This window comes from Maniola hyperantus, chromosome 4 (genome assembly GCF_902806685.2).
Source record: "Maniola hyperantus chromosome 4, iAphHyp1.2, whole genome shotgun sequence".
NCBI classification, from domain to species: Eukaryota; Metazoa; Arthropoda; class Insecta; order Lepidoptera; family Nymphalidae; genus Maniola; species Maniola hyperantus.
The window spans coordinates 8019509-8045812 of record NC_048539.1 but is presented as its reverse complement, the minus strand read 5'-3'; the positions used below and the strand labels follow the sequence as shown (position 1 = coordinate 8045812).

The 26304-nt window shown below is 41.2% G+C and overlaps 2 protein-coding genes across 3 annotated transcripts in view; one reads left to right on the top strand and one right to left on the bottom strand.

The window, feature by feature from the left end:
- Positions 1-8072, top strand: part of Prip (prip) — a 55798-nt gene extending 47726 nt beyond the window's left edge. For both annotated transcript variants that reach the window (XM_034985266.2, XM_069498331.1), the window contains exons 5-7: positions 2204-2368; positions 4512-4643; positions 6044-8072. In XM_034985266.2, coding sequence (XP_034841157.1) covers positions 2204-2368; positions 4512-4643; positions 6044-6082 — 336 coding nt within the window. In that variant the 3' untranslated portion in view covers positions 6083-8072. The remainder of the gene's footprint in view (positions 1-2203; positions 2369-4511; positions 4644-6043) is intronic.
- A 366-nt stretch (positions 8073-8438) lies between these two features.
- botv (exostosin like glycosyltransferase 3) lies at positions 8439-25008 on the bottom strand. The gene is made up of 10 exons (XM_034985271.2): positions 24753-25008; positions 22515-22640; positions 21618-22129; positions 20995-21300; positions 19916-20927; positions 18420-18622; positions 12702-12803; positions 12005-12179; positions 11001-11105; positions 8439-10102 (listed from the first exon to the last, which is right to left on the bottom strand). Exons 1-10 carry the CDS (start codon positions 24870-24872, stop codon positions 9998-10000), a joined length of 2766 nt encoding a protein of 921 aa, XP_034841162.1. The 5' UTR covers positions 24873-25008; the 3' UTR covers positions 8439-9997.
- Between the last annotated feature and the right edge of the window lie 1296 nt (positions 25009-26304).

Here is a 26304-nt window from a genome sequence, read left to right as displayed (position 1 = left end):
TAGGTACCTACTACATGCCTCTACTATTTGCGATACATACAGAATACAGATACTACATGCCTCTACTCACTACTGCCATAAGTACAGATATACAGTTCTGTTTCATCAGCAGATTACTGCAAATTAAAATTATGGTTCATTGTACATGCCTCTATTGTCAAAGGAATAAAATTACTTGGAACTTCAAGCAGTATAAGAGACGATTGGCAATATAATATACCTACTTCATTTCTGTTCGAAACATCGCCTTGGGATTAATTATCCAACGAGAAGCATCACATTTATGTAGGTTTATCATTGTACCTACGACCGTTGTTGAATACTTAGTAAGAATAGCTTCCGTGACGACTCTCATTACTAAGGCCCAAAGCACACAATGTTCTTTTAAGCATCGACAATTAGCGATTTGATCACTTGTCAGTTGTCGGAAGCTAGAAGCAAGTTATTTTGATCACTAATCGCAGCGACATCGCGTTTCACTCCGCACACACTCGAATTTCGAACGCTAATTTCAGCTTTCCAATGGACGCGCGATATCGAGCTCTCGAAAAGCAATCGCTGCGACTGGAGATAGTATGTGTGTGAAATGGAGCGTTGAAACGCGGCATCAAGCTTCCGAATTACGTATTTTAAAAAACTACAAAACCTGACTTCTAATAAATAGAAACTGGTAACTGATAATCAAAAACAAGCTTTACATTCTATAAAATAGAAATTGATAAGGTCATAAACATAAATATCAGAAAATGTATGGCAGGCGGAGCTCGGAGGCACTAAGTAGGTAGTTGGCTAAGCAATGCCCCTGGCTGCCATACATTTTCTAATATTAATTATGTTTATGACCTTATCAATTTCTATTGGTTCCAACGGTTTTTTCACTCCAAACATATAGATTGTATATATTTTCGTACTCGCCTTTTAAAGCCCTTTATTTTGATACTCCACTCGAGGGTCTTGAAAAAATATTTTTTTCAGCCCGCACATTAAAGAGCATAAAATCCGCCATTTTGACTGTTTAAAAATGTTAGCTTCGTAGTGACACTCGCGCTATCAAGACGCATCTAAGGAAGTATCATTTATTAAAATTACTTGTGCTGTTGAGCAGTTACAAGCGGACGTACATACATACAAATATTTAAATACACGCAGGACAAACACATAGCCCTCCTTTGGGGGTCGCCGCAGTCGGGTAAAACAACTATAGACGATCCCTGATGCTAAAAGTATCGTGTATGCTATGGCCCTAAGCGATTCGAGCTAATCTAGGTATAAGTAGTAACGTAGTACGCTAATCTGTGCTCGTTGCACGTAGAAATATTTAAAACGTTGCTAGGTATTTGATTCGCAACAGTCATTTCCTTGCACGGTATTTAGATGCACAACAAAAACAAATCAATTTTTTACTAAACTACGAATTCCTAGGAATTAATTAAGTTGGTACCTACATAACCTGCTTATTTAAATTTTAATGATCAATGCAATATTCCGAACTACAAATTAGTTTTAGTTTTAGTCGTAATATTATACTTACTTATACTAGCTATTCAAGCCGGAGTTTTGCCAAAATACCTAACTATATTATATCGACAACGAGCCAATGCTCGCGACTTCGTCCGCGTGGATTTTTGTTCTTCAAAATCCCCCGGGAACTCTTTGATTTTCCGGTATAATCTATCTATATTCCAAATTTCAGCCAAATCCGTCTAGTAGCTTTTGCGTGAAAGAGTAACAAACATACACACACACACATACACACAAACCTTTGTCTTTATAATATTATTAGTGTGATTACTTAACTACCTTCCATTTTGGAATCGAGGATTTCTTTGGCGCAGCGGTGAGCTCTGCGGTATGTGTATTATAAGTGGGAGGTCCTGGGTTCGATTCCCTGCAGAGATAATTTGGTAATTTTTTTAATTTCTAAATTGTCTCTGGTCTGGTCTGGCGGGGGGCTAGTTATCATTCTACCGCCAAATCACCACCAAGTGTCACCAAGCGATTAAGCGTCGCGGTGCGATGCCGTGTAGAAAGCGATAAGAATACCTACCTCTTCCAAGTTATTCAGCTTCCATCTTCAACTGCATCATCGCGTACCACCAGGTGAGATCGCAGTCAAGGGCTAACTTGTAATGGAAAAAAATTGTAAAGCGCTTACTCGTAGTCAATCAATGAAACCTTTTTAACATTGCTGATGATTTCACAGGTTTGCGATGCGAACAAACCCGACAGCAAATCAACTGCTCCTCTCGCGATCGGCCTCACTGTGACGCTGGGCCACCTACTCGCAGTCGACTACACTGGCTCCGCTATGAACCCTGCTCGCTCATTTGGATCTGCTTTGGTTGCCAGTGAATGGAGTGATCATTGGGTAAGTAAATCACATAAATTTTTTGATGAGTATTGATTCAATATTTCAATATTCTGGAAGAGATCGCTATTTAGCGATAAGACCGCCTTTTTGTACCTACTTATTAAGATTTCTTTTTGTAACCTGTCATTTGTGTTTCTGTGGTGCAATAAAGTATATACATACATACATACATACATATTTCTATTTCCAAACTGGTACAAAACTCGTGCCGGAATTAACAATTCTTACGTAGATACCATGTAACATTTGCCAAACAATAAGCCAGAAAAATCCAATTTGATTTGTCTTGTCGTACTTACACTTATTTATTTAGGAACGGATGTGGCAAATGTATAAGGCAGGTAGGTAGGTACATAGGTATAGTACGCGACAGGTCGAAACTCGAAACGGCAATCGGGGTAGGAACGCCCCGCACACCCCCACATCCCCCGTGCTATTCCGGGGCGGGCGAACGGGTGACGTGCGAGTGTGCGGGGTGTTCTAACCCGATTGCCATCTCGACCTGTCGCCTACTATAAGTGGGATAGCTCGCCTCTTATTCGAGAGGTCGGCGATTCGATCCCGGGACCGCACCTCTAACTTTTGAAAGTTTTATGTTTTAACCAATAATTAAATATCACTTGTTTTAACGGCGAATGAAAACATCGTGAGGAAACCTGTGAGCCTGAGCGTTCTCCATAATGTTTTCAAAGGTGTGTGAAGTCTGCCGATTGCACTTGGCCAAACTATGGCCTACCCTTTCTCATTCTGAGAGCAGATCTGTGCTCGGTAATGGACCGGCGATAGGCCGATGATTATGATGATGACGTGGGATTGACATGATGGTGATATTAAACTTCTAAATCATTTGAGTAGTCTGGTTAGATAATTAGGTATCAAACGTTTTAATTTATGAAGACGGCGCGGTGTATAATGTTATTCCAAAATTTTAGGGTATGATGACGAATCAATATTTTATTGATCACAAAAGGAATCCACTCTGCCTAACGATTTCAGCATAATATCCTTATGCCTAGGCTATTATAAATATATTTATATCAATGATTTATTAAAATGATCCCATAGGCCCTAATATAGTCATAGTTGATTGTATGAGATTGAGAATAGCGTGAGGTCATCAACAATCACGAAACCATACATCCAAGTAGGCACCTATACCTAGTCAATATGTAGATAGTTAATACTCGTAGCTATGATCGCATACCTACCTTTGATAAAAATACCTATAGAAGAATATCCATTTAACTAAGTATGCGCAAATAACACCTGCTAAATACGTCATTTAGGTCAATTACAATAATAAATGGTAGTTATTTGAATATTATCCTGTAGGAATTTTTAACCGCAATTACTAATTAATTATCCATATATAGGCTACTAGCTGATTCGCCTCGATTTTGCTCGGGTGCCAATCCCTGCTTAGTGAAGTCTACGACCTATGTTATAGAGAAATACCGGTCAAGTGCGAGTCAGACTCGTGCACCAAGAGTTCCGTACTACATTTTCTCGATATTTTGTACGATAAATCAAAAGTTATGCATAAAAATAAATAAAATCCTAAAATCGATATTTGAAAGCCTGGCCACATGACATTTATTTGTTTGGTCTAATCTCGATAACGCTACCGAATCACCTATATTGCCCTATATCTGTAACTAAATTGATTCTGTGCCGTAATTAATACTGATAAAAGCGATAACCTATTGATAAAGAATATATATCTGAATTTGCCGCTAACATCAATATACTTAGATAGGTACCTATACGTTTCATTGATATTATTTTTTGACCACCATTGGTTGAAAGGAGTGGTGAAAATTCCATAAAATAAAGAGGTCAAAGGCCTCATTTAGTGATGCCGTCCCGAACCGCCGCTGCTGGCGAAACCAAAATAGAGATGCCAAAATATAGATTTGAGCTTACTTTATTGAAATCGACAAACTAGCGAAGATACTAGCAAAGCCACTAGGTAGTGACCAATTAGATTTTGAGCGTCATATTGCCAAAAAAGGTTAATTGCGCGCATACCTAACTAAAGTATCAACATGCGGCGTATGACACTTCCAATACTAATATTATTAGGAGTGTGACTCGATTTGTACGGAATTGACCTGCTAATCGGCTGTTTTGGACTTTGCAGGTATATTGGGCGGGCCCAGTGGCGGGTGGCGTGGCAGCGGCCCTGCTGTATGTGCACGGGTTCTCGGCACCGCCCCCAGACTCCAACTCGCTGTCACCGCGCTACCGGCCTGTAGCTGCCGACGAAAAAGAAGTAAGTGCAAAATAGATGTCCATGCAGGGAGCAGGCGAGTACATTTTTCCTGATGCAAACTATTCTTTACCTCAGAATACATAATATTAATAGTAAGTACGTACCTACCTACATAAAGGTAAAGACTGTCTCAATAAAAATTTAAATTTTGAATGATTTCGCTTGGGATAATAATGCGGTGGTAGGTCCCAAATCCTTCCGCAATAGGTAAGTACTACAGTCTACAACTCGACTAAGAGAACTGTGATTATAACCGGGACTGAACTGACGGCTTAACGTGCTCTCCGAAGCACGAAGGTAACGTAAATACCAAATTCGGTCACTCATCTAGGTACCGAAATGGGTGACCCATTTCGTAGCATAACAATCACAATCGATTGATATGCGTTGTCACAACTAGGGTACACGTTTGTTATTAGGTATTTAAGGTTCCTCACTGAAAATTTCTGTTTTACAAGCGGTCTGGACGTCTTGCTCCTACTGCATGGACTGTGGAACAAAGTGTAAGCTCGCTAATCACCTGTATTTTAATACTTCTATCTACAATGTGGCTAATTCTGTTGTACACAAACTCTAAACTAAACTTAAATGACACATCTAAATCTATTGCTATCCCTTTCATAATGTTGCTTGCAGAAAAGAATAGCACTAGATTTAGACCCGTCAATTTAGTTTAGTTTAGAGATTGTGTACAATAGAATCAGCCCCAGTATACCTCCAAATCTAATCTTGGAATAAGTGTGCAACACGTGCAATAAGTGTGTGTACACTTGGGGTCATTATTGCTGCTTCTTGCGGTTCCATGTCAACCAAAATGGTGAAAGAGGAACCAGGTCGACGTTCGAGTCGAGCGTAGATATGTGGCATCAGTGACGCCACGACAAAGAGACAGATTAATGTGATAGTTCGCGTAAGGTCGAGATGGCAATCGGTTTATGAGGCGGGGGGACGCCCTGCACCCACGTACCCGCACCTGGTTAGCACGGGCGCTGTGCGGGTGTGCGGGGCGTCCTCACCCCGATTTCTATGTCGACCTGTCGCGAACTGTACCTATAGTACGCGCCAGGTCGAGATGGCACACCCACACAGCGCCCGCGCTAACCCGGTGTGCGAAATAGCGTGGGTGACGTGCGGGTGTGCAGGGCGTCCCCCCGCCTCATACCCAGATTGCTATCTCGACCTGTCGCGCACTATACCTACTTTGCAAATGCAGGGAACGTCGGGATAAAAGTAGCCTCTCCAGCTCTTTAACTATATCCATGCAATAAATCACGCCGACCCGTTGCTTCGTGATTGCGGCGTGATTGAAAGACAAATTAACAAACAAACACACTTTCGCATTTATAACATGGGCAGTATAACAACGACATTTTTATAAATCCATTTTTTTCATATTCCAGCTGAAACGATTGGACGGCAAAGGCGAAGACATGGCCTGAAGGCGATTGCAGCGGGGACTGCCGCGACCTCCCTCCCCCCTCTCCGTGCCCAGCGACATCCGCCCCGCGCCTCTCCCCACCCGCCTACACAACTACCAACGATGCCTGTGAATAACAATTATACAACAATTATATACGTTTGTTTGTATAGTTAAGTTAGTGCAGTCGTCCTTCGTTACTCCGTCCTACCCCCTTAGCACAAAAGTCATATCAATACAATCTCAATTTTTGTGATTATCTGAATTCATGGTATTCTTGCTGCGACAGCGCATTTTAGCCAATCAAAGGCGATTGCAATTATAGTACTGTAGCTGTCGTATTTCAGATGTAGGCCTCCTACTTGACCTGGCCTCAGTACCAATGTTACTTCGAATTGCCACTACGAGCCCTAGGGCCCTAAGCCAAGACTGGGAGACCATAGCCGGCGAAATACCACTGCGCCCTAAGTTGCCTTGCGCCTCACTCGGGTAAAGAGGCCACGCCTCGACGCCTGTACCCCAGTCTGGCCAATGAAGACCCGCACAGCAGAAATCTTCTATTGGCTACTGGCAACGATGCTCAGTTGTAACAAGATTACCACAAATTCAGCCAATAACAACTATTGCCATAATCGCAATGTGCCTTTGATAACAAAACTTGATGAAGATTAGACAGCAGTTTATGTACGCAGGAAATAATAAAACATTGCGATATGTCTAGGTATGTGATTATAAGTACAAAATATATTATCATAACATAATACATAAAAATGATCACAACGATTTATACAAAGGTTTTATCAGTATAGTGTAATACATAAGTGTTATAATAATGTACCAAATACAAGATTTTTATTCAGACCTGATTATTATTTGTATACCTATTATAGGTCAGATACCTATTATATACCTACTTTGTAAATGACTTAATACAAGAATGCAAAATATTGAAATTACTTTTAAAATGAAATCAAAATAAAATTTCCTGTTTGTATAATTACCATACTTCTATCTTGGTGTTGTTAAAGAATTTTTATTTTTATACCTACAAAAATATTTTTCGTCTATTAGGTACTATAGGTATTGAATATATTGGATCTTTACTGCCATTCTTATTACTTAAGTTATTGAAACATTAGATATGTAAAAAATTATAGATACATAATCACATTTTTTGTACCTAGTCTATTTTTTCTAATTCACCTATTTAACATCATTTTAGATATACCACGTTTAATATATACCTACTCTTCATTTTATTATTAAATTGTTAATAATTCATAATATTTTTCTATTCTGTAATAGAAAAATATTTCTATAATTAGGAATAATAATTACACGCTACAAAAAGTAGATATTACCTTAAGAAATCAAATTATTGACACGAAGACAGTATGTAAATTACAGTATAATATACTTATACATACTTATGTTACATTATTATTATCTTTAAAAATCCAAGTAGTGTATTTTTGTATTTACTATAAGAATTAACGCAGAAATTCTAATTATACCTACTTACAAAATTTAAAAACCTAATATAAATATTAATTTTATCATAAGTAGGTGACAAATTGAATATTATATATATAATAATTGAAAAACATAATAACCTAGGTACCTACTTAGAAAATATTTTTTTTATAAAGGTGCTTTATTAAACTTTAAGACTCTTGAAACTTACGCGGAAATGTTCGAAAGAAATTAAAAACTGTAGTGGAAATTAAACTACTTGATTTAATCACGAGACTCCATAGAATTCTTGATATTAAATTAGTTTAAGCTCCACTCAAATAGAATTTGTTTCGAACAATTCAGTATTAAGTACCACAAAATTCTTTAATTTTATTCCTAATATTTTTTAAATACTCTTTAAAATTACCATACTATTTGTTAAATTAAATATTCTAAATGATAGATAGATAAAGCTTGTATGTGTCAATGATTATAAACTAGGCTAAGTTCAATACAATACAATAAATACGTAATAATATATTCTATTTTATTATCAATGTCTTTTTTCATATAATACCCATCCTATTTTTGTTAATGGAATAATGGCCAGCTCGTAAGAACCTCCATTAACCAGCGCCCCATTTTTAAATGACTTTCAAAGAGGTGGTTCTCAAATCAATGCGTATTTTGTACCAACCTTTAATAAAATATAACCGCACCTCGTTTATCAAAATCGAAATTTTGATAAACGAGGTGCGGTTAGCTTTGTCTTAGCGTTCCACGTACCGTCTATAAGCTAATATAGATGACAGGTGGCAACCACAGATTAAAGATATAATATAGGTACACAATAGTGGTCACAAATTGTACCATTTAATGTTTTTAGGAATTTCATTTAATTTGAAGAAAAAAAAAACCACATGTACTGTTTCATTTCATAATATAATTCTATAACTCAAAGTAAAATAAAACATATTACATATCTACACACAAGTCATTAGACATCTACTGTATAATCCTCTTTGGAAACTTATGGGCACTTAATACTATAGCTGATATATCTATGCTAAAATAAAAAAATACATGAGCGTAATTAGCAAAAATGTTAGTCAGTCTTAGAAACCACTAGACTCATTATACCTAAAAAACATTTTTTTGATAAAACATACCAAAAAATACATTAAAAAGAACAAAAAAACAAAAACAACAAAATTATGTAATATATTTGGGATAAATAACTAATATTCCCATCTGCTAGAAGCCCCCTCGATTGTTTAAAATTAAATCATAACGCAGAAACAGTATACCATATATATTTTTGATTTCCATATATGATAGGTAAGTAAAACTGACTGTAGAGAAAAGTGGTCAAATGACAGAAACATAATACAGGTTGTAACCAGAACGCTAGCAAAAACTTAGCGTTATTGGGGCCGATTCTCTAGTACACAATCTCTAAACTAAACTAAATTAACAGGTCTAAATCTAGTGCTTTCCTTTTCCGCAAGCAACATTTTGAAAGGGATAGCAATAGATTTAGACGTGATATTTTAGTTTAGTTTAGAGATTGTGTACAAAGGAATTAGCCACATTGTTATACTACCTAAACACAATCTTATACTAATAACCATTTGCCTCATTTTGTGGTTTTTAGTGATTTAGTGTTTTTCAAACCCACAATGCTATGCGTGTACAACTCGGGCCAATGCCCCGCCTACGACGCGGCATTGACTCCGAGTGGTAGGTATATATTTACGCAACGTTCATTGACCTCTAGCGGCCGCGTCAGTCAAATGTTTTATTTGCAATAGGTATATCGTAAATTTTTACTAAATTATAGGATTTTTTATATAGATATTTTTTCGCGATTTTTTGGGGTATCATATCAGTAATCATCAGTACTATCAGCTGTCTTCATTTTTGCCAGCGTTCTGGTCACGCCCTGTCTACAAGTACGCTCTACGTTGGAAGAGGTGTGCCCACGGGTGTGCCATACAAAATGACAGTTATTTTTTGTGTCGATTCGAAGCGCCCTACCTGGCGTACGTATCTGGAATTCAAATTGACACGAAGGTGTCAAATGGTCTTTGTATTGCACTATGTTGACAGGTCGCAATTATTAGTAATACCTACCTAATAATTTTATTATTACAAGCATTTACAAACTTACTTAAGAACACGTATTATATGTATAGTTATTCAATTTAAAGGCTGCTGAACAAAGAGAGCACGAAGACAAAAAATGACATTATGATTTTGCATTAGCGATTTCATTTAAAGTATCGTGAAATATAATTTCAATATTATTTACATTGCATGTTTTGTATATTATTTTATGTGCGTAGCTATGTAAACAATATACAAAAGTTATGTGTGTACATGATCTAAATAATAATTAAAGGTACTTTGCTATTTATTTCTTATAGTATATTCTAACGTTATGTACAAGCTTAAATGTCAATATGAACAGTGTTAAAGTAACTTATATAAATTTAAAGCACTTCTGTTTGTCGTGAGGTATTCTCGTCTTAAACAGCACCGAATCGGCCCGATACTGCGTTGACAGTAAAGGTGTATAACCCATTACCTAATTTTACAAAAATCATGTTAATACAAAAAGATGGTGTAAGAGTGACAATACTGAGCTATGCTATGGCTCCTCTTAGATTATAATGCAGATATATATAAGTACCTTTAAGTCAAAAGTGAATAGGCATCTTCTAGGCAAGCGCGTTCCATCTTAGGCTGCATCATCACTTGCCAGCGGGTCTGATTGCAACCAAGCGCTAGTCTATAAATTAAAAAAAATACAAACCCTGCTGCACTTTGCTTTGTAGGGCTGACGCTGTTGTGTTCAAAACATAGCTACGATGACGCGATACGTGCTGGCTCGCTCGTCATTGCCCATCTATTTCGCTTGCACTTGTGTGCATGCATGTTGCGCTGTCGCAGTCACACAGCACATCGCGCAGCTCAATGTTGTTTGCAGAAAAAACATAGCACCACAAAGTTATCTGAGCACAGCTCAGCACAGCGCAGCATAGCTCATTGTTGATTGGTCACCCTAAAGCGGTTACTTCACGTCAAATAATGCCTCATACTTTATCAAACTCAGGTTGTACATGGCATGAAGTATTGTGGCCAACTTAGAGATGGCTCTGTTAAGTACCAACTCGATGCATTAGCTAGACTAGATAGATCGCCGCGCCCAGAAAAATATTATTGTTGATCAATCACTAACGCAGGCGAAATTGCTCCATCAACAGCACCATCGCAATGTGGAGTATCTGATATATTTTGGAAAGTGTGTTCAGGTACTTTACATACCTACTTGTTCTCCTTCTCCGTTCTACTACAGAACAGCGAGAAATCGTGAGCGTTGGCAGCACATGTTTTTTTTTATTCTCGGATTTGCTTGCAAAATATTATGTTTGGTATGGTATTTACAAAAGCAATTAAGAATAAGAAAGAAATGAAAGTCTCACCTGAGAGAAGAACTGTATACATTTATGTCTTTCGTGGAAATGTGTTTCGTCCGCCGATAGCGTCACTGGACAACCCGGACAGCGAAAAGTCCAACGCGACGTTACCTAAAAAAGGACATTTTATCACATTATCACTCAACAATTATACCTAAACTAGCTTATGCTCGCGACTTCGTCTGCGTGGACTACGCAAATTTTAAACCTCTATTTTACCCCCTTGCGGGTAGAATTTTCAAAACTCCTTTCTTAGCGGATGCTTCCGTCATCATAGCTATCTGTATATCAATTTTCAGCCCGATCCGTCCAGTAGTTTGAGCTGTGCGTTGATAGATCAGTCAGTCAGTCAGTCAGTCACCTTTTCCTTACTACTACTATTACCAGACTACCGACAGAAGTAAAAACTTTACTCTATGAAATATGGTTTTTTTTGGATTTACAAATACATGTGAGTTTCATAATTTGTAAAATAAAGCTACTAACTCTAAGTCTTTTGATCTGTTGTCCCTTCCTTCTCTGGGATACCACACACTAATTGTCTTGCACCGTTTTTCCTTCCCCGAATGGTATGGCCAGCCCATTGCAATTTAAGAAGCTTTTGTGAATACAAGATGCCTCACTCTTAAATAAAATGGAAATAGCTTTATTTTCCTTTCCCATAGTTATAGTATATACTTTATCCTTAATTTTTAAACTCACTTTTTAATTTTTATCTTATAATATCTAGAAAAGTTCTTAAATACTAAGTGTTAGTGAAAGAAAGGAAGGTCCTTTAGCAGTGAAAGCCTCCCTTAACCTTTACCATGTCTCTCCGTCTTTTGCAACATGCCATACCTGCCACTTGCTCAATGTCGTCGCTCCAATTTACTTATAAGATCTGCCCGGTCTGCGTTTCTTATTAATGGGGTACCAACTTGAGTATGAGTGAGGCAAGATGGTGCCTAAAAAATAAATATAAATAAAAAATACAGGGTGGCCGAAGAAGTGACGTCTAAAAGAACAGTTACCTTGACGGGCGGTTTCCGGGTGAGGTGCGCGACGAGGAAGTTCATAGCGATGTCCTCGCAGTTCATGTACTCGTCCACATAGTCGCGCACGGCAGCCGGCAGCGCGCGCCAGTACGCCCACAGGTAGTAGCGGTGCACAAACGCTGCGCCTGTTAGCACCATGCTCAGCTCGCAACTGGCGACAACATCGAATCACAAAGGATGTGATTTTACATACAGAGGTTCGACGAAGTCTAGACAGTCGTCTAGACAGAGTCAAAAGTAACCACAAATCTTTCGTGAAAATCCCACTAATATAATATATACCTAGGCCACACAATCCAGTTGGGTAACTGGATTGTGTGTCCTAGATATATATACTCGTCTACAATTTCGAATGCAGAGCTCTCAACGATTACAGGGTGGGGCGTTTTCGTCTTACTCATATTCATTTTTAGGCCCACCTGCTGAGAAGCACTGCTAAGGTCATTGAGCATTGTATTGAGGTCTTCCAGAGTCTCTGCAATAACGACTATGTCATCGGCAAATTGAAGATGAGTGATGTGCTCGCCGTTGATCTTAATGCCAAGTCCGTTCCAATCCAGAAGCTTAAAGATGTCTTCCAAAGCTGCGGTAAATAGCTTCGGGGAGATTACGTCTCCCTGTCGAACTCCCCGCTGCAATTGGATTATAATAGGTGTGAGAATTATTGTGTTACCTGTAGTTTGAATTATAAAGGAATCCATTGTTAAAATTGAGGTCCCACGCGTGGTATCTGCCCGGAAACCCGACGATTCGGTCGCGATGTTCACGCCACACTCTAAAAAAAATTACAAAAGTAATACAAATTACGATCTTGATAATAATTTACCTACTAATATTCCAACAAAGGCTGCCTTTTCAATCGCCAAACAATATTTATATTATCTAAGGAATAGACGGTTTGATAGCTCTTATATTAGAAAAATATTGGAAATTTAACAAAATAACAAATGTAAGGCAACGTGTAGGCATTGTACACGACAGCGGTGCGCGGGGGTGCCGCCAAGCATTTCCCCGTGACCGCCGCAGGCGCGTCCCGGCCCTGCGTTTGCCCCTCAGTACTCCCATGTTCGACAACGTGCACGCACGCAAGACAGCGAGCTCGTCACGAGCCCTGCCGCGTTAACATTATTTACCTCGTGCCTATGTAATTCAAATGATTGTTATTTGTAATATACTTTTATTTTATGTGAGCCAAGCATTTTATTAGCTCATAGTGGCGCCTAAACGTGGAGCACGAGGAAAGAACATTCAATCGGGAGTACGTACATACCTACCTTTGTGTGGTTTCGTGGAATCGCGTTCGTTCGATTTTTTCCGTCGCGCTACTTGTGGCCAACGGTCAACGGACATTTTGTTACGATCCATGAACACTGCCGTGCTAAAGTGAGGTCAACTCAATAGACGTTTTACGTAACGAACGGGGATACCTATCGCGTCGAGTTAATTACATCGCGTACGAGAGGTCCGTCGCGCTTCTGGGAAGCCAACGGCCATTTTGGGTGATTGTGAAGCGACACATCGCTACCTAACCCTACTACGACGCGATGACGACGCGCAGCAAGACCCGGACGGAGTCGAAAAACGAAGGGATGGCCAGCCCGGATGACCGGGAGCAAGAAGTAGAAGATCTCATCGGAAGCGCGACCCGGGAGTCGCCTTCTGCACTGATGATAACGGAGAGCCAGCTCGCCGCACTCATCCGAGGGATCTCGGGTGGAAATATCAGCACGCCGCCCGCGCCGCCGCCATGCGGGACGTTCGCGAAGTGTTCGGCTCGCTTCGCGGGGAGTTTGCCGCGCGATCCCGACGTGCTAGAAGCTTTCATCGATGCAGTCGAGGTGTATAAGGACTGCACTAACGTCTCCGATGAACACGCTCTGCGAGGCCTACCCATGCTTCTCACTGGTGAGGCAGCTGTCTGGTGGCAAGGCGTGAAGGCAACAACGACCACGTGGGCCGCTGCGATAGAGTGTCTACGAGGCATGTTCGGCGCACCACGAGCTCCATACAAGATCTTCCGTGACGTTTTCGCCGCCGAGCAACAGGACAGCGAGCGTGCCGACGTGTTCGTCGCGCGCACTCGTGCGGCGCTTTCGAAACTTCCGTACAACCTCGAGGACCACATCCAAGTAGACATGTGTTATGGACTTTTACATAAACGCGTGCGTAAACGGTTGAAGCGTGAGGAATGCGTAAGTACTGAGGGGTTGTTACGTAGGGCTAGGGAAGTCGAAGAAAACATAGAAGAATTAGTAAACGTAAGTAGTAAACCTGTTTCAAAGAACTCTTCTCATAATAATAATATGGAAAGTTTGCCTAGTACTAGTCACGCTGACAAGGTAACTATTAAACCACGGCAAAGTCGCCCCAAGTGCAGCTTTTGTCATATTTTTGGGCATGTAGTGTCAGAATGCCGTAGGTTAAAAGACAAAGAGAAAGAAAAATCTGAATCAAGCTCTAAGAGCGACAATAGTAGTGCGTTGCGGTGTTATGGATGTGGCCAGCTAGGGGTAGTGAGATCTCGGTGCACTACCTGCAGGGCTGCCAGTGACAATAATAAAGCAGGCGATAAACAAGTGGATTTTCACAGCTTTTCAGAAGTCAACGAACCTACTTCTGCACCGGCTCGCCCCGTGGTGCAGGTGAGCGCCGCGGGCCGAGCAGGCGTCGCCATGCTGGATACCGGAGCGACGCACTGCATCGCCAGCCCGGGACTGCATCACATCCTGCTGGATGCAGGGGTGCAGTTCTACGAGTCGCAACGATCAGTGAGACTCGCTGATGGGACTCGCCGGGTGAGTAGAATTTTCACCGGTCACACAGAACTCGAATTGGGAGGCCGCGATTTGCCCATTACCTTTATGGTACTACCTGATGCTGCCGATGCTAGAACTTTACTCGGCCTTGACTTTATTACTCAGGCAGGCATAATAGTTGATGCGCCTCAACAAGTCTGGTACTTTAGTGACTCTCCGAGTACCAAGTATGATTTTGTTACATACCACTTACCATCTAAAAACGATGACCACTCACCATCGCAAAATGATGAACTTCTCGCTTTAAATAATGATCAGTCTGTCTACCTTAGAGATGAAGAGGGTACTAAGCTTACTAGTGACCAGAGGTCCCAGCTGGATCAGCTGCTGTCCAAGTATGCCGACGTGTTCGCAGCTGACGGCCCGCCTACCGAGTACGCTATGCACTGCATTAAGGTGAAGAAGGGTCAACAACCTATTGCGTCACCACCCTATAGAATGTCTGCAGGTAAGAAGGAGATATTAGAAAAGGAGCTGCAAAAGTTACTCGAGCAGGACATAATAGAAGAATGCGAATCACCATGGGCTGCAAACGTTGTTTTAGTAGGAAAGAAAGATGGAGGAGTGCGCTTATGCGTAGACTATAGGAAGCTTAATTCAGTCACCGAACCCGACCGGTATCCACTTCCTCGGATGGAAGATATCCTTCACGAGGCAAAGGCGAGCAACTACATGTCAACTCTTGACCTTCGCTCGGGATACTTTCAGGCTTTAGTACAGCCTGAAGATCGGGATAAGACTGCGTTTGTCACGCCGTTAGGGACTTATAGGTTCAAACGAATGCCGATGGGTCTGAGGAACTCGGGCGCTACCTTTCAAAGGTTGATGGACCGTTTTAAATCCAACCTACAGGATATCAATATATGGGCTTACCTTGATGATTTGTGCTTACTTTCAGACTCATACGAGAAGCACCTGGAAGACCTGGAGGCTGTTTTTCAACGCCTGCGGATGTTCAAGCTGCGCGTCCATCGAGGGAAAAGCTGTTTCGCTAGAGACTCCATAAGATTTTTGGGGCATGTGATAGTGCCAGGCGGCTTGTCCACGGACTGCCAGAAAGTGACCGCCATCGCAGCCATGACCCCACCACTAAATCTTAAGCATCTCAAGAGCTTCATTCAAGCCGCAAGTTGGTTCCGGCGTTTCATCCCTAACTTTGCTGCTACAGCCAAACCGCTGACGGATCTGCTGAAGAAGGCCAGCACCTGGCGATGGGAGCAACCCCAGCAAGATGCATTCGAACAGTTAAAGGTAAAACTTACATCTGCACCTATATTACGACAAGCTGATGGCACAAAACCCTACTCGCTGTACACTGATAGTAGTGGCTACGCCCTCGGGGCTGCTTTGATGCAAGGGGAGGGGCCTGACGAACGTCCAATCGAATACGCCAGCCGCCTACTCAATAGCGCCGAGAAAAACTACACGACGACGGAGAGAGAAGCGCTCGCGGTTGTATGGGCGGTGCAGAAATTTAGAGGATATATAGAAGGATCGACAGTACGTGTGATGACCGACCACCAACCGCTGAAATGGCTCATGAGCTTGAAATCGCCGAGTGGTCGTCTAGCACGCTGGGCGCTGTCGCTACAAGAGTATAATCTTGAGATAAATTATACACCAGGTAAAAAGAACGTTATCGCCGATGCACTATCGCGTCCATCGTGCGCTAACGATGATGCGTGCGATTTCTGTTATACTATCGTGGATATGCCCACGCGAAACCCGGCAGATATCAGAGAGAACCAGATGAAAGATCTTGAAGTCAAGAAAGTTATAGACGACATGGAATCGAACGATCCCTTTAAAGCGCGAATGTGGTCCGATAAAGGCTACGTCATGTCAGACGGCATTCTGTACAGGTGCTCAGCCGACGACGAGGACGTCGAGCAGCCCTGCCTCGTGGTGCCGCAGCACGAGCGCGCGCGCGCCCTCGCCGACCTGCACGACGCACCGACCGCTGGTCACTTTGGTGTCGAGCGCACCTTGGAACGTCTGAGAGCCAGATACTACTGGCCAGGCATGAGAGCCCAAGTAGCTGACTACATCAAGCGATGCGTTCCCTGTCAGAGATATAAAGTGGATACCCGGAAACCAGCTGGCCTAGTACAGACGCCAGCTACGGCGAGAAGGTTCGAAGTCATATCTATCGACTTGTTTGGTCCTCTCCCTGAGACCCAAGAAGGGAATCGCTGGATCTTTATAGTAGAAGATGTATGTAGTCGGTGGGTCGAGCTGTTCGCACTTAAAGCTGCTACGAGCGCAGAGTGTGCTAAAATTCTCATCAACGAAATTTACTTTAGGTACGGGACGAGCCGCCGGGTGATTTCCGATAACGGAGTCCAATTCATCAGTGACGTGATGCAGCAGGCGTGCCACGCCATGGGAGTCACCCAGGCACTCACCCCACTCTATCACCCGCAAAGTAACCCAATTGAGAGGAAGAATCGAGACCTCAAGCCACAGCTCGCTATATTAGTCGGCCGAGATCACACCTCGTGGGATACTCACCTCGCCGCTATCCGCTTTGCGATGAACTCAGCTGTGACTGCCAGTACCGGATTCTCACCTGCTTATCTCACCTTCGGGCGGGAACTCCGAGCTCCTAGCGATGCCACCACCGACGTCCGCGCCATTTTAGAAGAAGACAATTTCGTCCCTAGCTTTACGCCTTACCTGAAAAAGATGGCTAATGTACTAGCCCAAGCCAGAGATGTGCATGAACGCGCGCAAGCGGAATCAAAGAAGTACGCAGATGATGGGCGACGGCCGGCGCCTTTGTATAAGGAGGGTGATTTGGTCCTGCTGAAGACCCACGGCTCCAACGACGCTGCCAGAGGGCAAACGCCGAAACTACTGCCGCGTCGCGACGGCCCGTACCGCGTGCGCCAGGTGTGCGGTCCTGCTACTTTCCAGCTGGAGAAAATCAGCGATCAGGAGGTTATTGGTAAGTACCACTCGTCTGATCTTACTCCCTTCGTTGGTCACATCCAAGCGCCGCTTCAGGAAAAGCGTAAACGGGGCCGACCCCGTAAGTTAGGTGCTAGTCCTATTGGTACCACGCTACCACCAGGACTATAGGGGGGAGATGTAAGGCAACGTGTAGGCATTGTACACGACAGCGGTGCGCGGGGGTGCCGCCAAGCATTTCCCCGTGACCGCCGCAGGCGCGTCCCGGCCCTGCGTTTGCCCCTCAGTACTCCCATGTTCGACAACGTGCACGCACGCAAGACAGCGAGCTCGTCACGAGCCCTGCCGCGTTAACATTATTTACCTCGTGCCTATGTAATTCAAATGATTGTTATTTGTAATATACTTTTATTTTATGTGAGCCAAGCATTTTATTAGCTCATACAAATCAAATTTTGTTTGGTGACTGTAAAATCAGCCCTAAGCTATTTTATTTTGTTGTCCTTGTTGGTAACGGGCTGCCATTTTTAAGGTAGGTGTCAAAAGATGCGTAAACCCCGCGATCGCGTAGATCAGTCAGTCAGTCAATCCTTATATATATTTAGATTTCATATGAGCTTTGCCTATCTGGAGTTTTATAATAAGTAGGTATGTTTTGGTGTTACCTAAAAGCAAAGACGATCTCATCGTGCCTCAAATGTGCATCGTCGTCTACACACAGCACGGCTTCGGTCTCGATGACACTGTACGGCAGGAAGCGGTTGTTGAGGGAGTTTCGCGAAGCTCTCACCACGGCGACCGGCGCGCCCGACTCCGGCCACGCCTGCGTCGCCATGGGCGCTGTCACGCCGTTCCATACCACCACCACCTTACACATACGGTCATTTTTAGGGTTCCGTACATCAAAAGGAAAAAGGGAACCCTTCTAGTATCACCTTGTTGTCTGTCTGTCTGTCTGTAGTGCCTGTCAAGAAAATAGGTTACTTTCCCTTGACCTAGAATCATGAAAGGCAGGTAGGTAGATCTTATAGCACAAGTAAAGGAAAAATCCGAAAACAGTGAATTTGCAGTTCCATCACGAAAAAATGTGTTCATGAACAAATAATTAGTATTTTCAATTTTCAAAGTAAGATAACTATATTAAGTGCAGTATCATATGAAAAGGTTTTACTTGTATATTCTAAAACATATTTTTATTTATTTTTATGTATAATAGTTTGTGATTTATTGTATTGATTTATTTTTGAAAAAATACCCGAGTACGGAACACTCGGTGCGCGAGTCTGACTCGCACTTGGCCAGTTTTTTAATATACAGTCTTGCGCTTGACTGCTATATCACACCAAACAGAAAATGATGCAGCCCAAGGCGGACCGCGCCCGCCCAGAAGTGCCTATTTACATTTCATTTGAAGGTACCAATATTATAAAGTGTAACGCTAGCAAAAACGAAGACAGGTGATAGTACTGATGATTACTGATACGATACCACAAAAAACGCAATAAAATAAAAAATATCCTATATTTTGTAAAAGTTCACGACATATTGCAAATAAAACATCTGACTGACGCTAGAATCAACGAACGTTGCGTAAGTAGGCCACTTGGAGTCAATGCCACGTCGTAGGCGGGGCATTACCTACTATATACAACTACATACAAAACAAACTACTAACCTATATTACAAGTTACTGTTGCTACTAACTACTAGTTATTATTACTAATATTTTAAATGCGAAAATGTGTCTGTCTATCTGCTTGCTTTTCGCAGCCCATTCGCTTAACTGATTTGGACGAAATTAGGTAGATACAGAGAAATAGCTTGCATCCCGAGGAAGGCTACTTTTCCTCCTGGAAAATCAAAGTTCCCACTGGCTTTTTAAAAAACCGAAATTTAAGCGGAGTCACAGGCATCATCTAGTAAAATAATAAATATTTATAAATAACATATAAATTTAATAATCCTTCAGATAACGTGGTTCTAGTCCGATCCGAATCTAAGAAAACTCATTGACTGAACAGTGAACAACTTCGGATGCCATTGATGACAGCGCCTGATCTAGAATCCGAAAAAATAGTAGTCTTATTATTTGGTGGCTATCTTGAAGACTATTTTAATGGAATCGGATCGGACTGGTGCACAATAAGTCATAAAAAGTTACCTTGTTCAAATATGGTAACCCTCGTAGTCGTGCTAAAGCCGCTGCCAGCACTGCTTCTCTCTCGTACGTCAGTATGACTATAGTGAACTGCTCTCTAGGCCGGTCTCCGCCGAGTGCTTCACTAAACTCCTTTCCAGAGCCACCTGCGCCAGCGCCGATTAGCCGAAACCCAGCCGCAGAACCCATAAAGCGCGCTTCGGACGTCACCGGCGGATCCCAAGGCAACTGCGGGTACAGAGCGAACGGCTCGCCCCACTCATTCCACAATTCATATCCATGCAACAGGGCTACAGAGTAATTTCTTCGATAGGCTGGACTCGGGTACGGAGCTTCCGATGGCCCGAGAGTCTCTTCAGGTTCGGTGTCGACGGCGGGCGGCTCTAGTTTTGGCGGATAGTAAGAATCGTTGAACGCAGGCGCCCCGAGAGTCGCGATCGCCGGCTGAGCTGGTATGTTCAACCTTGTTCTTATCGTCGCGAGCAGCGAGTCCATGCTAGCCTGTACGGAGCTCAAGTAGCGCTCCCACAAAACTCGTCCTTGCCTCCTAAACGCAAGGAGATCCGCATCTGACAAGGCTCGAAGTAGAAAATGCAACTCAGTCACCCGAGCTTTAGGAAGAGACAAAGTCGCTCGGCGCCAATCGAGCACTTCATCGAAGGGCAAGCGGATTCGATCCCCGCCTAAAATTAAGGGTATGGCACCAGAGCGCAACGCTTCGTATAATCGGGCTTGTAACAGAGCCGTCGTGCAATAGTTATTATCGGCTGGGGCTAGTATTAAAACAAAAGTAGAATCCCGCAAAATAGATCGCCGCGATCGATCGGTGCCGCACAGCGCCCAGTCGCCGATCGGAACCACGGCGTGCCTCTCTATTGGCGGATCGCATTCAAATTGTAAGAAAAACACATCGGACGACGGAGCCGAACTCGCAGTCTTTTGAAGCGTGTCAATGACGAATTTATCATTATCTACCCTTGGTCCCGCCGGCAGCGGTGTTTGAGAACCCTGAAAACTAAATTTTGCTTATGAATGCATACTAAAACTTAATTTTTCGGCTAGTTTTGCAGCTGCATACCTACCTAAGTACGTATTTGCGCCTCGCGGGTGCTATGGGAGCACAATCTGACCACACATCTCCACCCGGAGGCCCGAGGGCGGGCGGAGTTACTAGATCAAAACCGGGTCGAAACTGTTGCATGGTAAATGTAGATTGGGCGATCATAGCTCTTCCAGTAGACGCAGTATGAAAGGCATCACCAGATCCGACGGAGAGCTCCCGTCGCGCTAAGTTCAACAACACATGGTTACGACCGTCGCCACCCCAATACGGTAAGCTTTTAATAGCACTCTCGTTCAACGACATCTTGTATGTATCTGTTGTTGACCTAAAACATAATACATAATTTATAATTGTGAAAGTACCTACCATGTAATCCATACCAATAATAAAACTACAAAACTGTGACTTTCTGTCATCTGTTATCTGTGTGTTGTCTGTTTCGGCCCATATGTAACCAACCAACATGACCAATTTTGACAAAATTTACCTAATACAGATATTAGCTTGCATCCCAGAGACAGATATTATCTTTTTATCCTTTATCAATACTTATAATAAATCTTTTAATATTACTAGACTTTTAATCCCGGAAAATCGGAGTTTTTACGAATTTTTTAATATTTAATAAAGACAAAATCTTACGAAGGGCTCTTATCCAGAGGAAATCCTTCGCCGACCAGGACAAGATATAGACAAGCTTCATTAGGATTGTGCGTCAAATGAGAATTGTAGCCTAGAGTTTGTCGCAAAGTAGTTTTGAGAAAGCCATCCACTTCGGCACCGGCGAGAGGCAAATATTTTTCGGGATCATAGAAGTAGATTGGAAAACCGGAGGTAAGGGAACAACGAGAATGATCGAAGCATGAATGCATACGACAGTGAACTTCAGAAGCGGAACTGATAGGTGGAAAGATGGGGGGTGGTTGTGAAGGCAGGATCTGTGTAGGTGGAGCCAGTTCGGGCGAATCTCGGCGGATAGCCTCTAGTTGCGCGAGACGTGCCTGGTCTGCGGACACGCGTAGTCTTTGCAGTTCAGCCGTCGCACGAGAATACTCCGCTTTAACGCTTTCTGCTTTAGCACTTGCGGCAGCTGCTTCTCTTTGTAATTTGCCCCGCCTTTCTTCTAGTTCACGCAATTCAGTTGACACAGAAGCCTAGACGAAATAAAAATTATTTTGTAGTTCAGCATTTGTTTGAGTATAATTACAGACAAAATTTGTTATTGCCTGGTTTTGATGTTTGGTTTGCATTGTAGGGACCATGATTATTAGGTCGCAAAAGGCAGTAGTTGTAATAACCAGTGTTTAGTCTTAATGCTACAAATAGCTGGAACTTACATTTTATACATTATAACTAATACATCAATATAAATGATCTCATTATAAACGGTTTTAACTGTTTTTTTCACTATTAAACATGTAAGGTTTTGTGTATCAGCAACAACAATATTAATGTTTTACAAAATTTATATAGAGTAATTAAAGTAATCATTATATTTTTTTATCTGCATTTAACATAGTAAAACTTTTAAGTTATTACCTTAATCCGAAGCATCTCCTCAATCCTTATTTTAAGATCCACCACATTCATTGTAGATAGATCCCCCAATGCTTCCAGAGTGTGCCGCATATTATTAGCCCCTAAGGACATGGATGAAGTTTCATACTGTGAACAACAGCAAAAACCACAATTTCAAAAATAAAATTTGATGTTGTCTGTCCACTTAGTGGGGGTCTGCCATTGCTGCATTCTCCAGTGTGAGGTCGCCATTCAAGCATGTTAGGACCTCAGCATCAATCAGTTTTTTTGAACTGTGCTCTGCCTATTTGCCAGTCTAGCTTCACAAACTGTTGAGCTATGTTGGTTACTTTGGTTCTCCTATGTATCTCTTCATTTCTGATTTGATTACTTAAATAAACTCCAGGATTAGTTCTCCACATTGCCCGCTGAGTGACTTTGAGCTTTAATATCGAATGGCATTAATATAATATAATAATTTAGTGGCGATTTCACCAACATCATGTGAAGTTTAATTGAGGAATAAATTGGGTGTAATGAAAGTTTTTGTACTGAAAACCTGCCAAAATATCAAATTTATTCTCAGATAAGACTTATTTTACATTGGTGAAATCGGCCCTTAATAGAATAGAATATAAATTTTTATTCAAATAAATTTTTACAAGGCTTTTGAACTGTCAAATAATTTACCACTGGTTCGGAATGGCTTAGTTGATATTAAATGGCATGGCTTTAATATCTAAAATATGATGTACTATACATATTATTGTATTCTAATAAGTACAAATTATTGCTTAAGAAGGAGAAAAGAAATCAAATGTTTAAAGATTTCTAAGAACAATGCAGAGAACTCAGTTTCCAACTGAATTAATAATTGAATACTGATTAAAGTGAAAATCTTATAATATGCTAATCGATTAAATGAATTACTTAAAACAGCTTATTTATATTGCAAACCAATAGAAAATTGGACTGTATTATGAGCTTGAAGGTAAACAGTTTTAATGTTGCATTGACCACAACATCACTTCACTCTTATATACTAAGAAGTAACAAATGATTACTAGCAAAGTTTGACTCCTCTCCGACTTCACTCACACAGTAACAGGTAACTAATGTTGGTAATATAACAAAGTTAGGAAGAGGAGCAAAACCACACCTATTAGCATTTAAATAGGATAATAACTATCCATACTATAAATGCAAAATGCATATTATAAATGCGAAAGTGTGTGAAAATCTAGCAGATCGATGGCTGCTAGCTTTTCACGGCCCATCTGTGCAACCGATTTTAACGAAATTTGGTACAGAGATAACTTGTATCCTGGGGAAGGACATAGGCTACTTTTTATCCCGGAAAATCAGAGAGTTCCCATGGGTTTTTAAATCCACGCAGACAAAGTCGCGGACATCATCGTCATCTAGCATTGTATATTTATAACTAGCTGACCCACCCAGGATTCGGTACGATATAATTTCCGAAAATCGTTTCTTAGAAAAATTCTTAGCAAGGTAAACGCAGCTATCAGCAATCCATTAAAAATCTGTAGATATTGCTGACCCATAACTTTGATATACTGATTTAAGCTAGACATGAAACTCATTATGCGTGTTTATTCATTAAATATCATAAAAACTTACGTTACTGGACATGGAAGTCTGGGAATTAGGTAAAAAACGTTATTTTGTGTGACGAGAACGTGCGTGCAAGCAGCTCCTACCTTCTAGTTCTTGTGCATTCCAATAAGAACTTTTTTTTTGCTAAGACATTTTATAGGTGATGCCCGCGACTTCGTCCGCGTGGATTTTGGTTTTTAAAAATCCTGTGGGAACTCTTTGATTTTCCGGGATCAAAAGTGGCCTAAGTCCTTCCCCGGGATGCAAGAAAGGCAGACAGACAGACACACTTTCGCATTCATAATATTAGTATGGAAGTTTAGATTTTTATGATAGTGTTTTTACCGACACTTCAAGGAAATTTCTTGGCAGTAAGTGAACCATGGCCTAGCAGTCAATGGCGCTCCGTGCGCGATACCCAGGGGAGATGCAGGTTCGAATCTTGCCGGTACCGCAATATATGATTTGAAAGTGTATTTAAAAGTATTTAGAAACTTTATACTGTATATCGCTTGGCGGTATGGCATAGCCGGTAGTGGTGGCTAGAGCTGCAGGAAAATCTACCCACTTAGATATTTTCCATAATCCATGTTTCCGTATTATACTCTTGTAATATTACTAGAGTTCATTGGTACGTCTTACCTTTGATAAATAATAGTGTGTAATAAGCGGCACTACGAATAATATCACGGAAACCATCAGGATAACACGAGAGAGCTTCAAATGCCCCAGCCATTGGCAAATACGTTCATGTAGCAACATTTTGATTGCCCTACAAAAATTCGTTACAATAAATCTGTCATTGTTAATGTTCAATAGGCAATGTAATCCCCATTTATTTTAATTTTAAGCGGAATTTTAAAAAATGTAGAATTACAACCCCAACTTTCACAAAATGACACATGACACAATAATGACAATAATCAACTATAATTGACTTCTTCTTTTCTTGTCTATGGCTCTATGTATAATCAATGACCTAGTGTATAATTGACTATAATCAATCAATTGATTGTCACTTTGTATTTGACAGTGACAATAATGGATGCATCGATGCATAATATCTATGCATAATATACTTAAATAATTGTATGCAGTTCATAGAGTTTCTCTAAGATGCAGTTAGAGTATTTATGAGAATGACAAAGAAGTTGGAAGTACTACTACGTAACCTATGTCGTTTTTTTAAAATTATTAAATGAGATTTTAGCTTTGTAGAGCGTTGCCTTTATGTCGATGCTCTATGATTGTATGACAACGATAAAAAAAATGGCCAAGTGCGAGTCAGACTCGCGCACTGAGGGTTCCGCACTACAATCGTATTTTATGGACATTTTGCACGATAAATCAAAAACTATTAGGTTTGCCTAAAAATAAATAAAAATCTGTTTTAGAATGTACCTACATGTAAAGCCCTTTCATGTGATATACCCCACTTGATAAAGCAATCTTACTTTGAAAGTTGAAAATTGCAATATTTGTTCATGACCACAATTTTTTTGTGTCATGTAACCACAAATTCACGGTTTTCAGATTTTCCCCCGAATATTTGCTTTTTTTATTACCTAACTTTACCTATTAGGTCAACGGGAAGTACCCTGTAGGTTTCTTGACAGACAAACAGTACAGTAGGGCGATTGTCTAAAACCTGCATCAATCATTATTACAATCTCAATTGTTCTGATTGGCTAAATTTGTGCGATTCTTGTTGCAACAATGCATTGTGGCCAATAGTGAGCGAGCATTTACCAATCAGAGATGATTGCGATCGTGACATTGTAGCTGTCAAACAACCGCGGTAGGGCCACAGGACAACAAAGTGATCCTATAAGGGTTCCGTTTTTCCTTTTGAGGTACGGAACCCTAAAAAACGACTTGTCAGATTTGGAGCGATTCAATCGCTCGACAAGGCTCTTTTGGCACTTGAATGACATTGACAGGGGGGCGTAGTTGTAGAACAAAGGCTGCTAGGAAATAAAATCTCAATTTTACGGAATAATATAGAAAATGACAATGGCGAAAATCGAGAAGTTTTATCTTATTTTAACTGAATGAGAAATTGCGAAAGCCGTCCCTGTTTTCAAATCGAGAAAGAATAATAAAAACCATTTATAGGCCATGTCTTATTATGTAACTTACCTGCTCAAATACTGCATTTATATAATGCTGTATATATTATCGGATATATCGTGAT

Excerpts from the sequence above, each read along its gene's own strand:
- botv (XM_034985271.2), bottom strand. The coding sequence starts at position 24,872 with ATGTTGCTACATGAACGTATTTGCCAATGGCTGGGGCATTTGAAGCTC. Across the intron at positions 11,106-12,004 it reads CCCGGAAACCGCCCGTCAAG|GTAACGTCGCGTTGGACTTT; the intron begins GTAACTGTTCTT and ends GTCCTTTTTTAG. Across the intron at positions 10,103-11,000 it reads GTATACAGTTCTTCTCTCAG|GTAATGGGTTATACACCTTT; the intron begins GTGAGACTTTCA and ends TTGTAAAATTAG.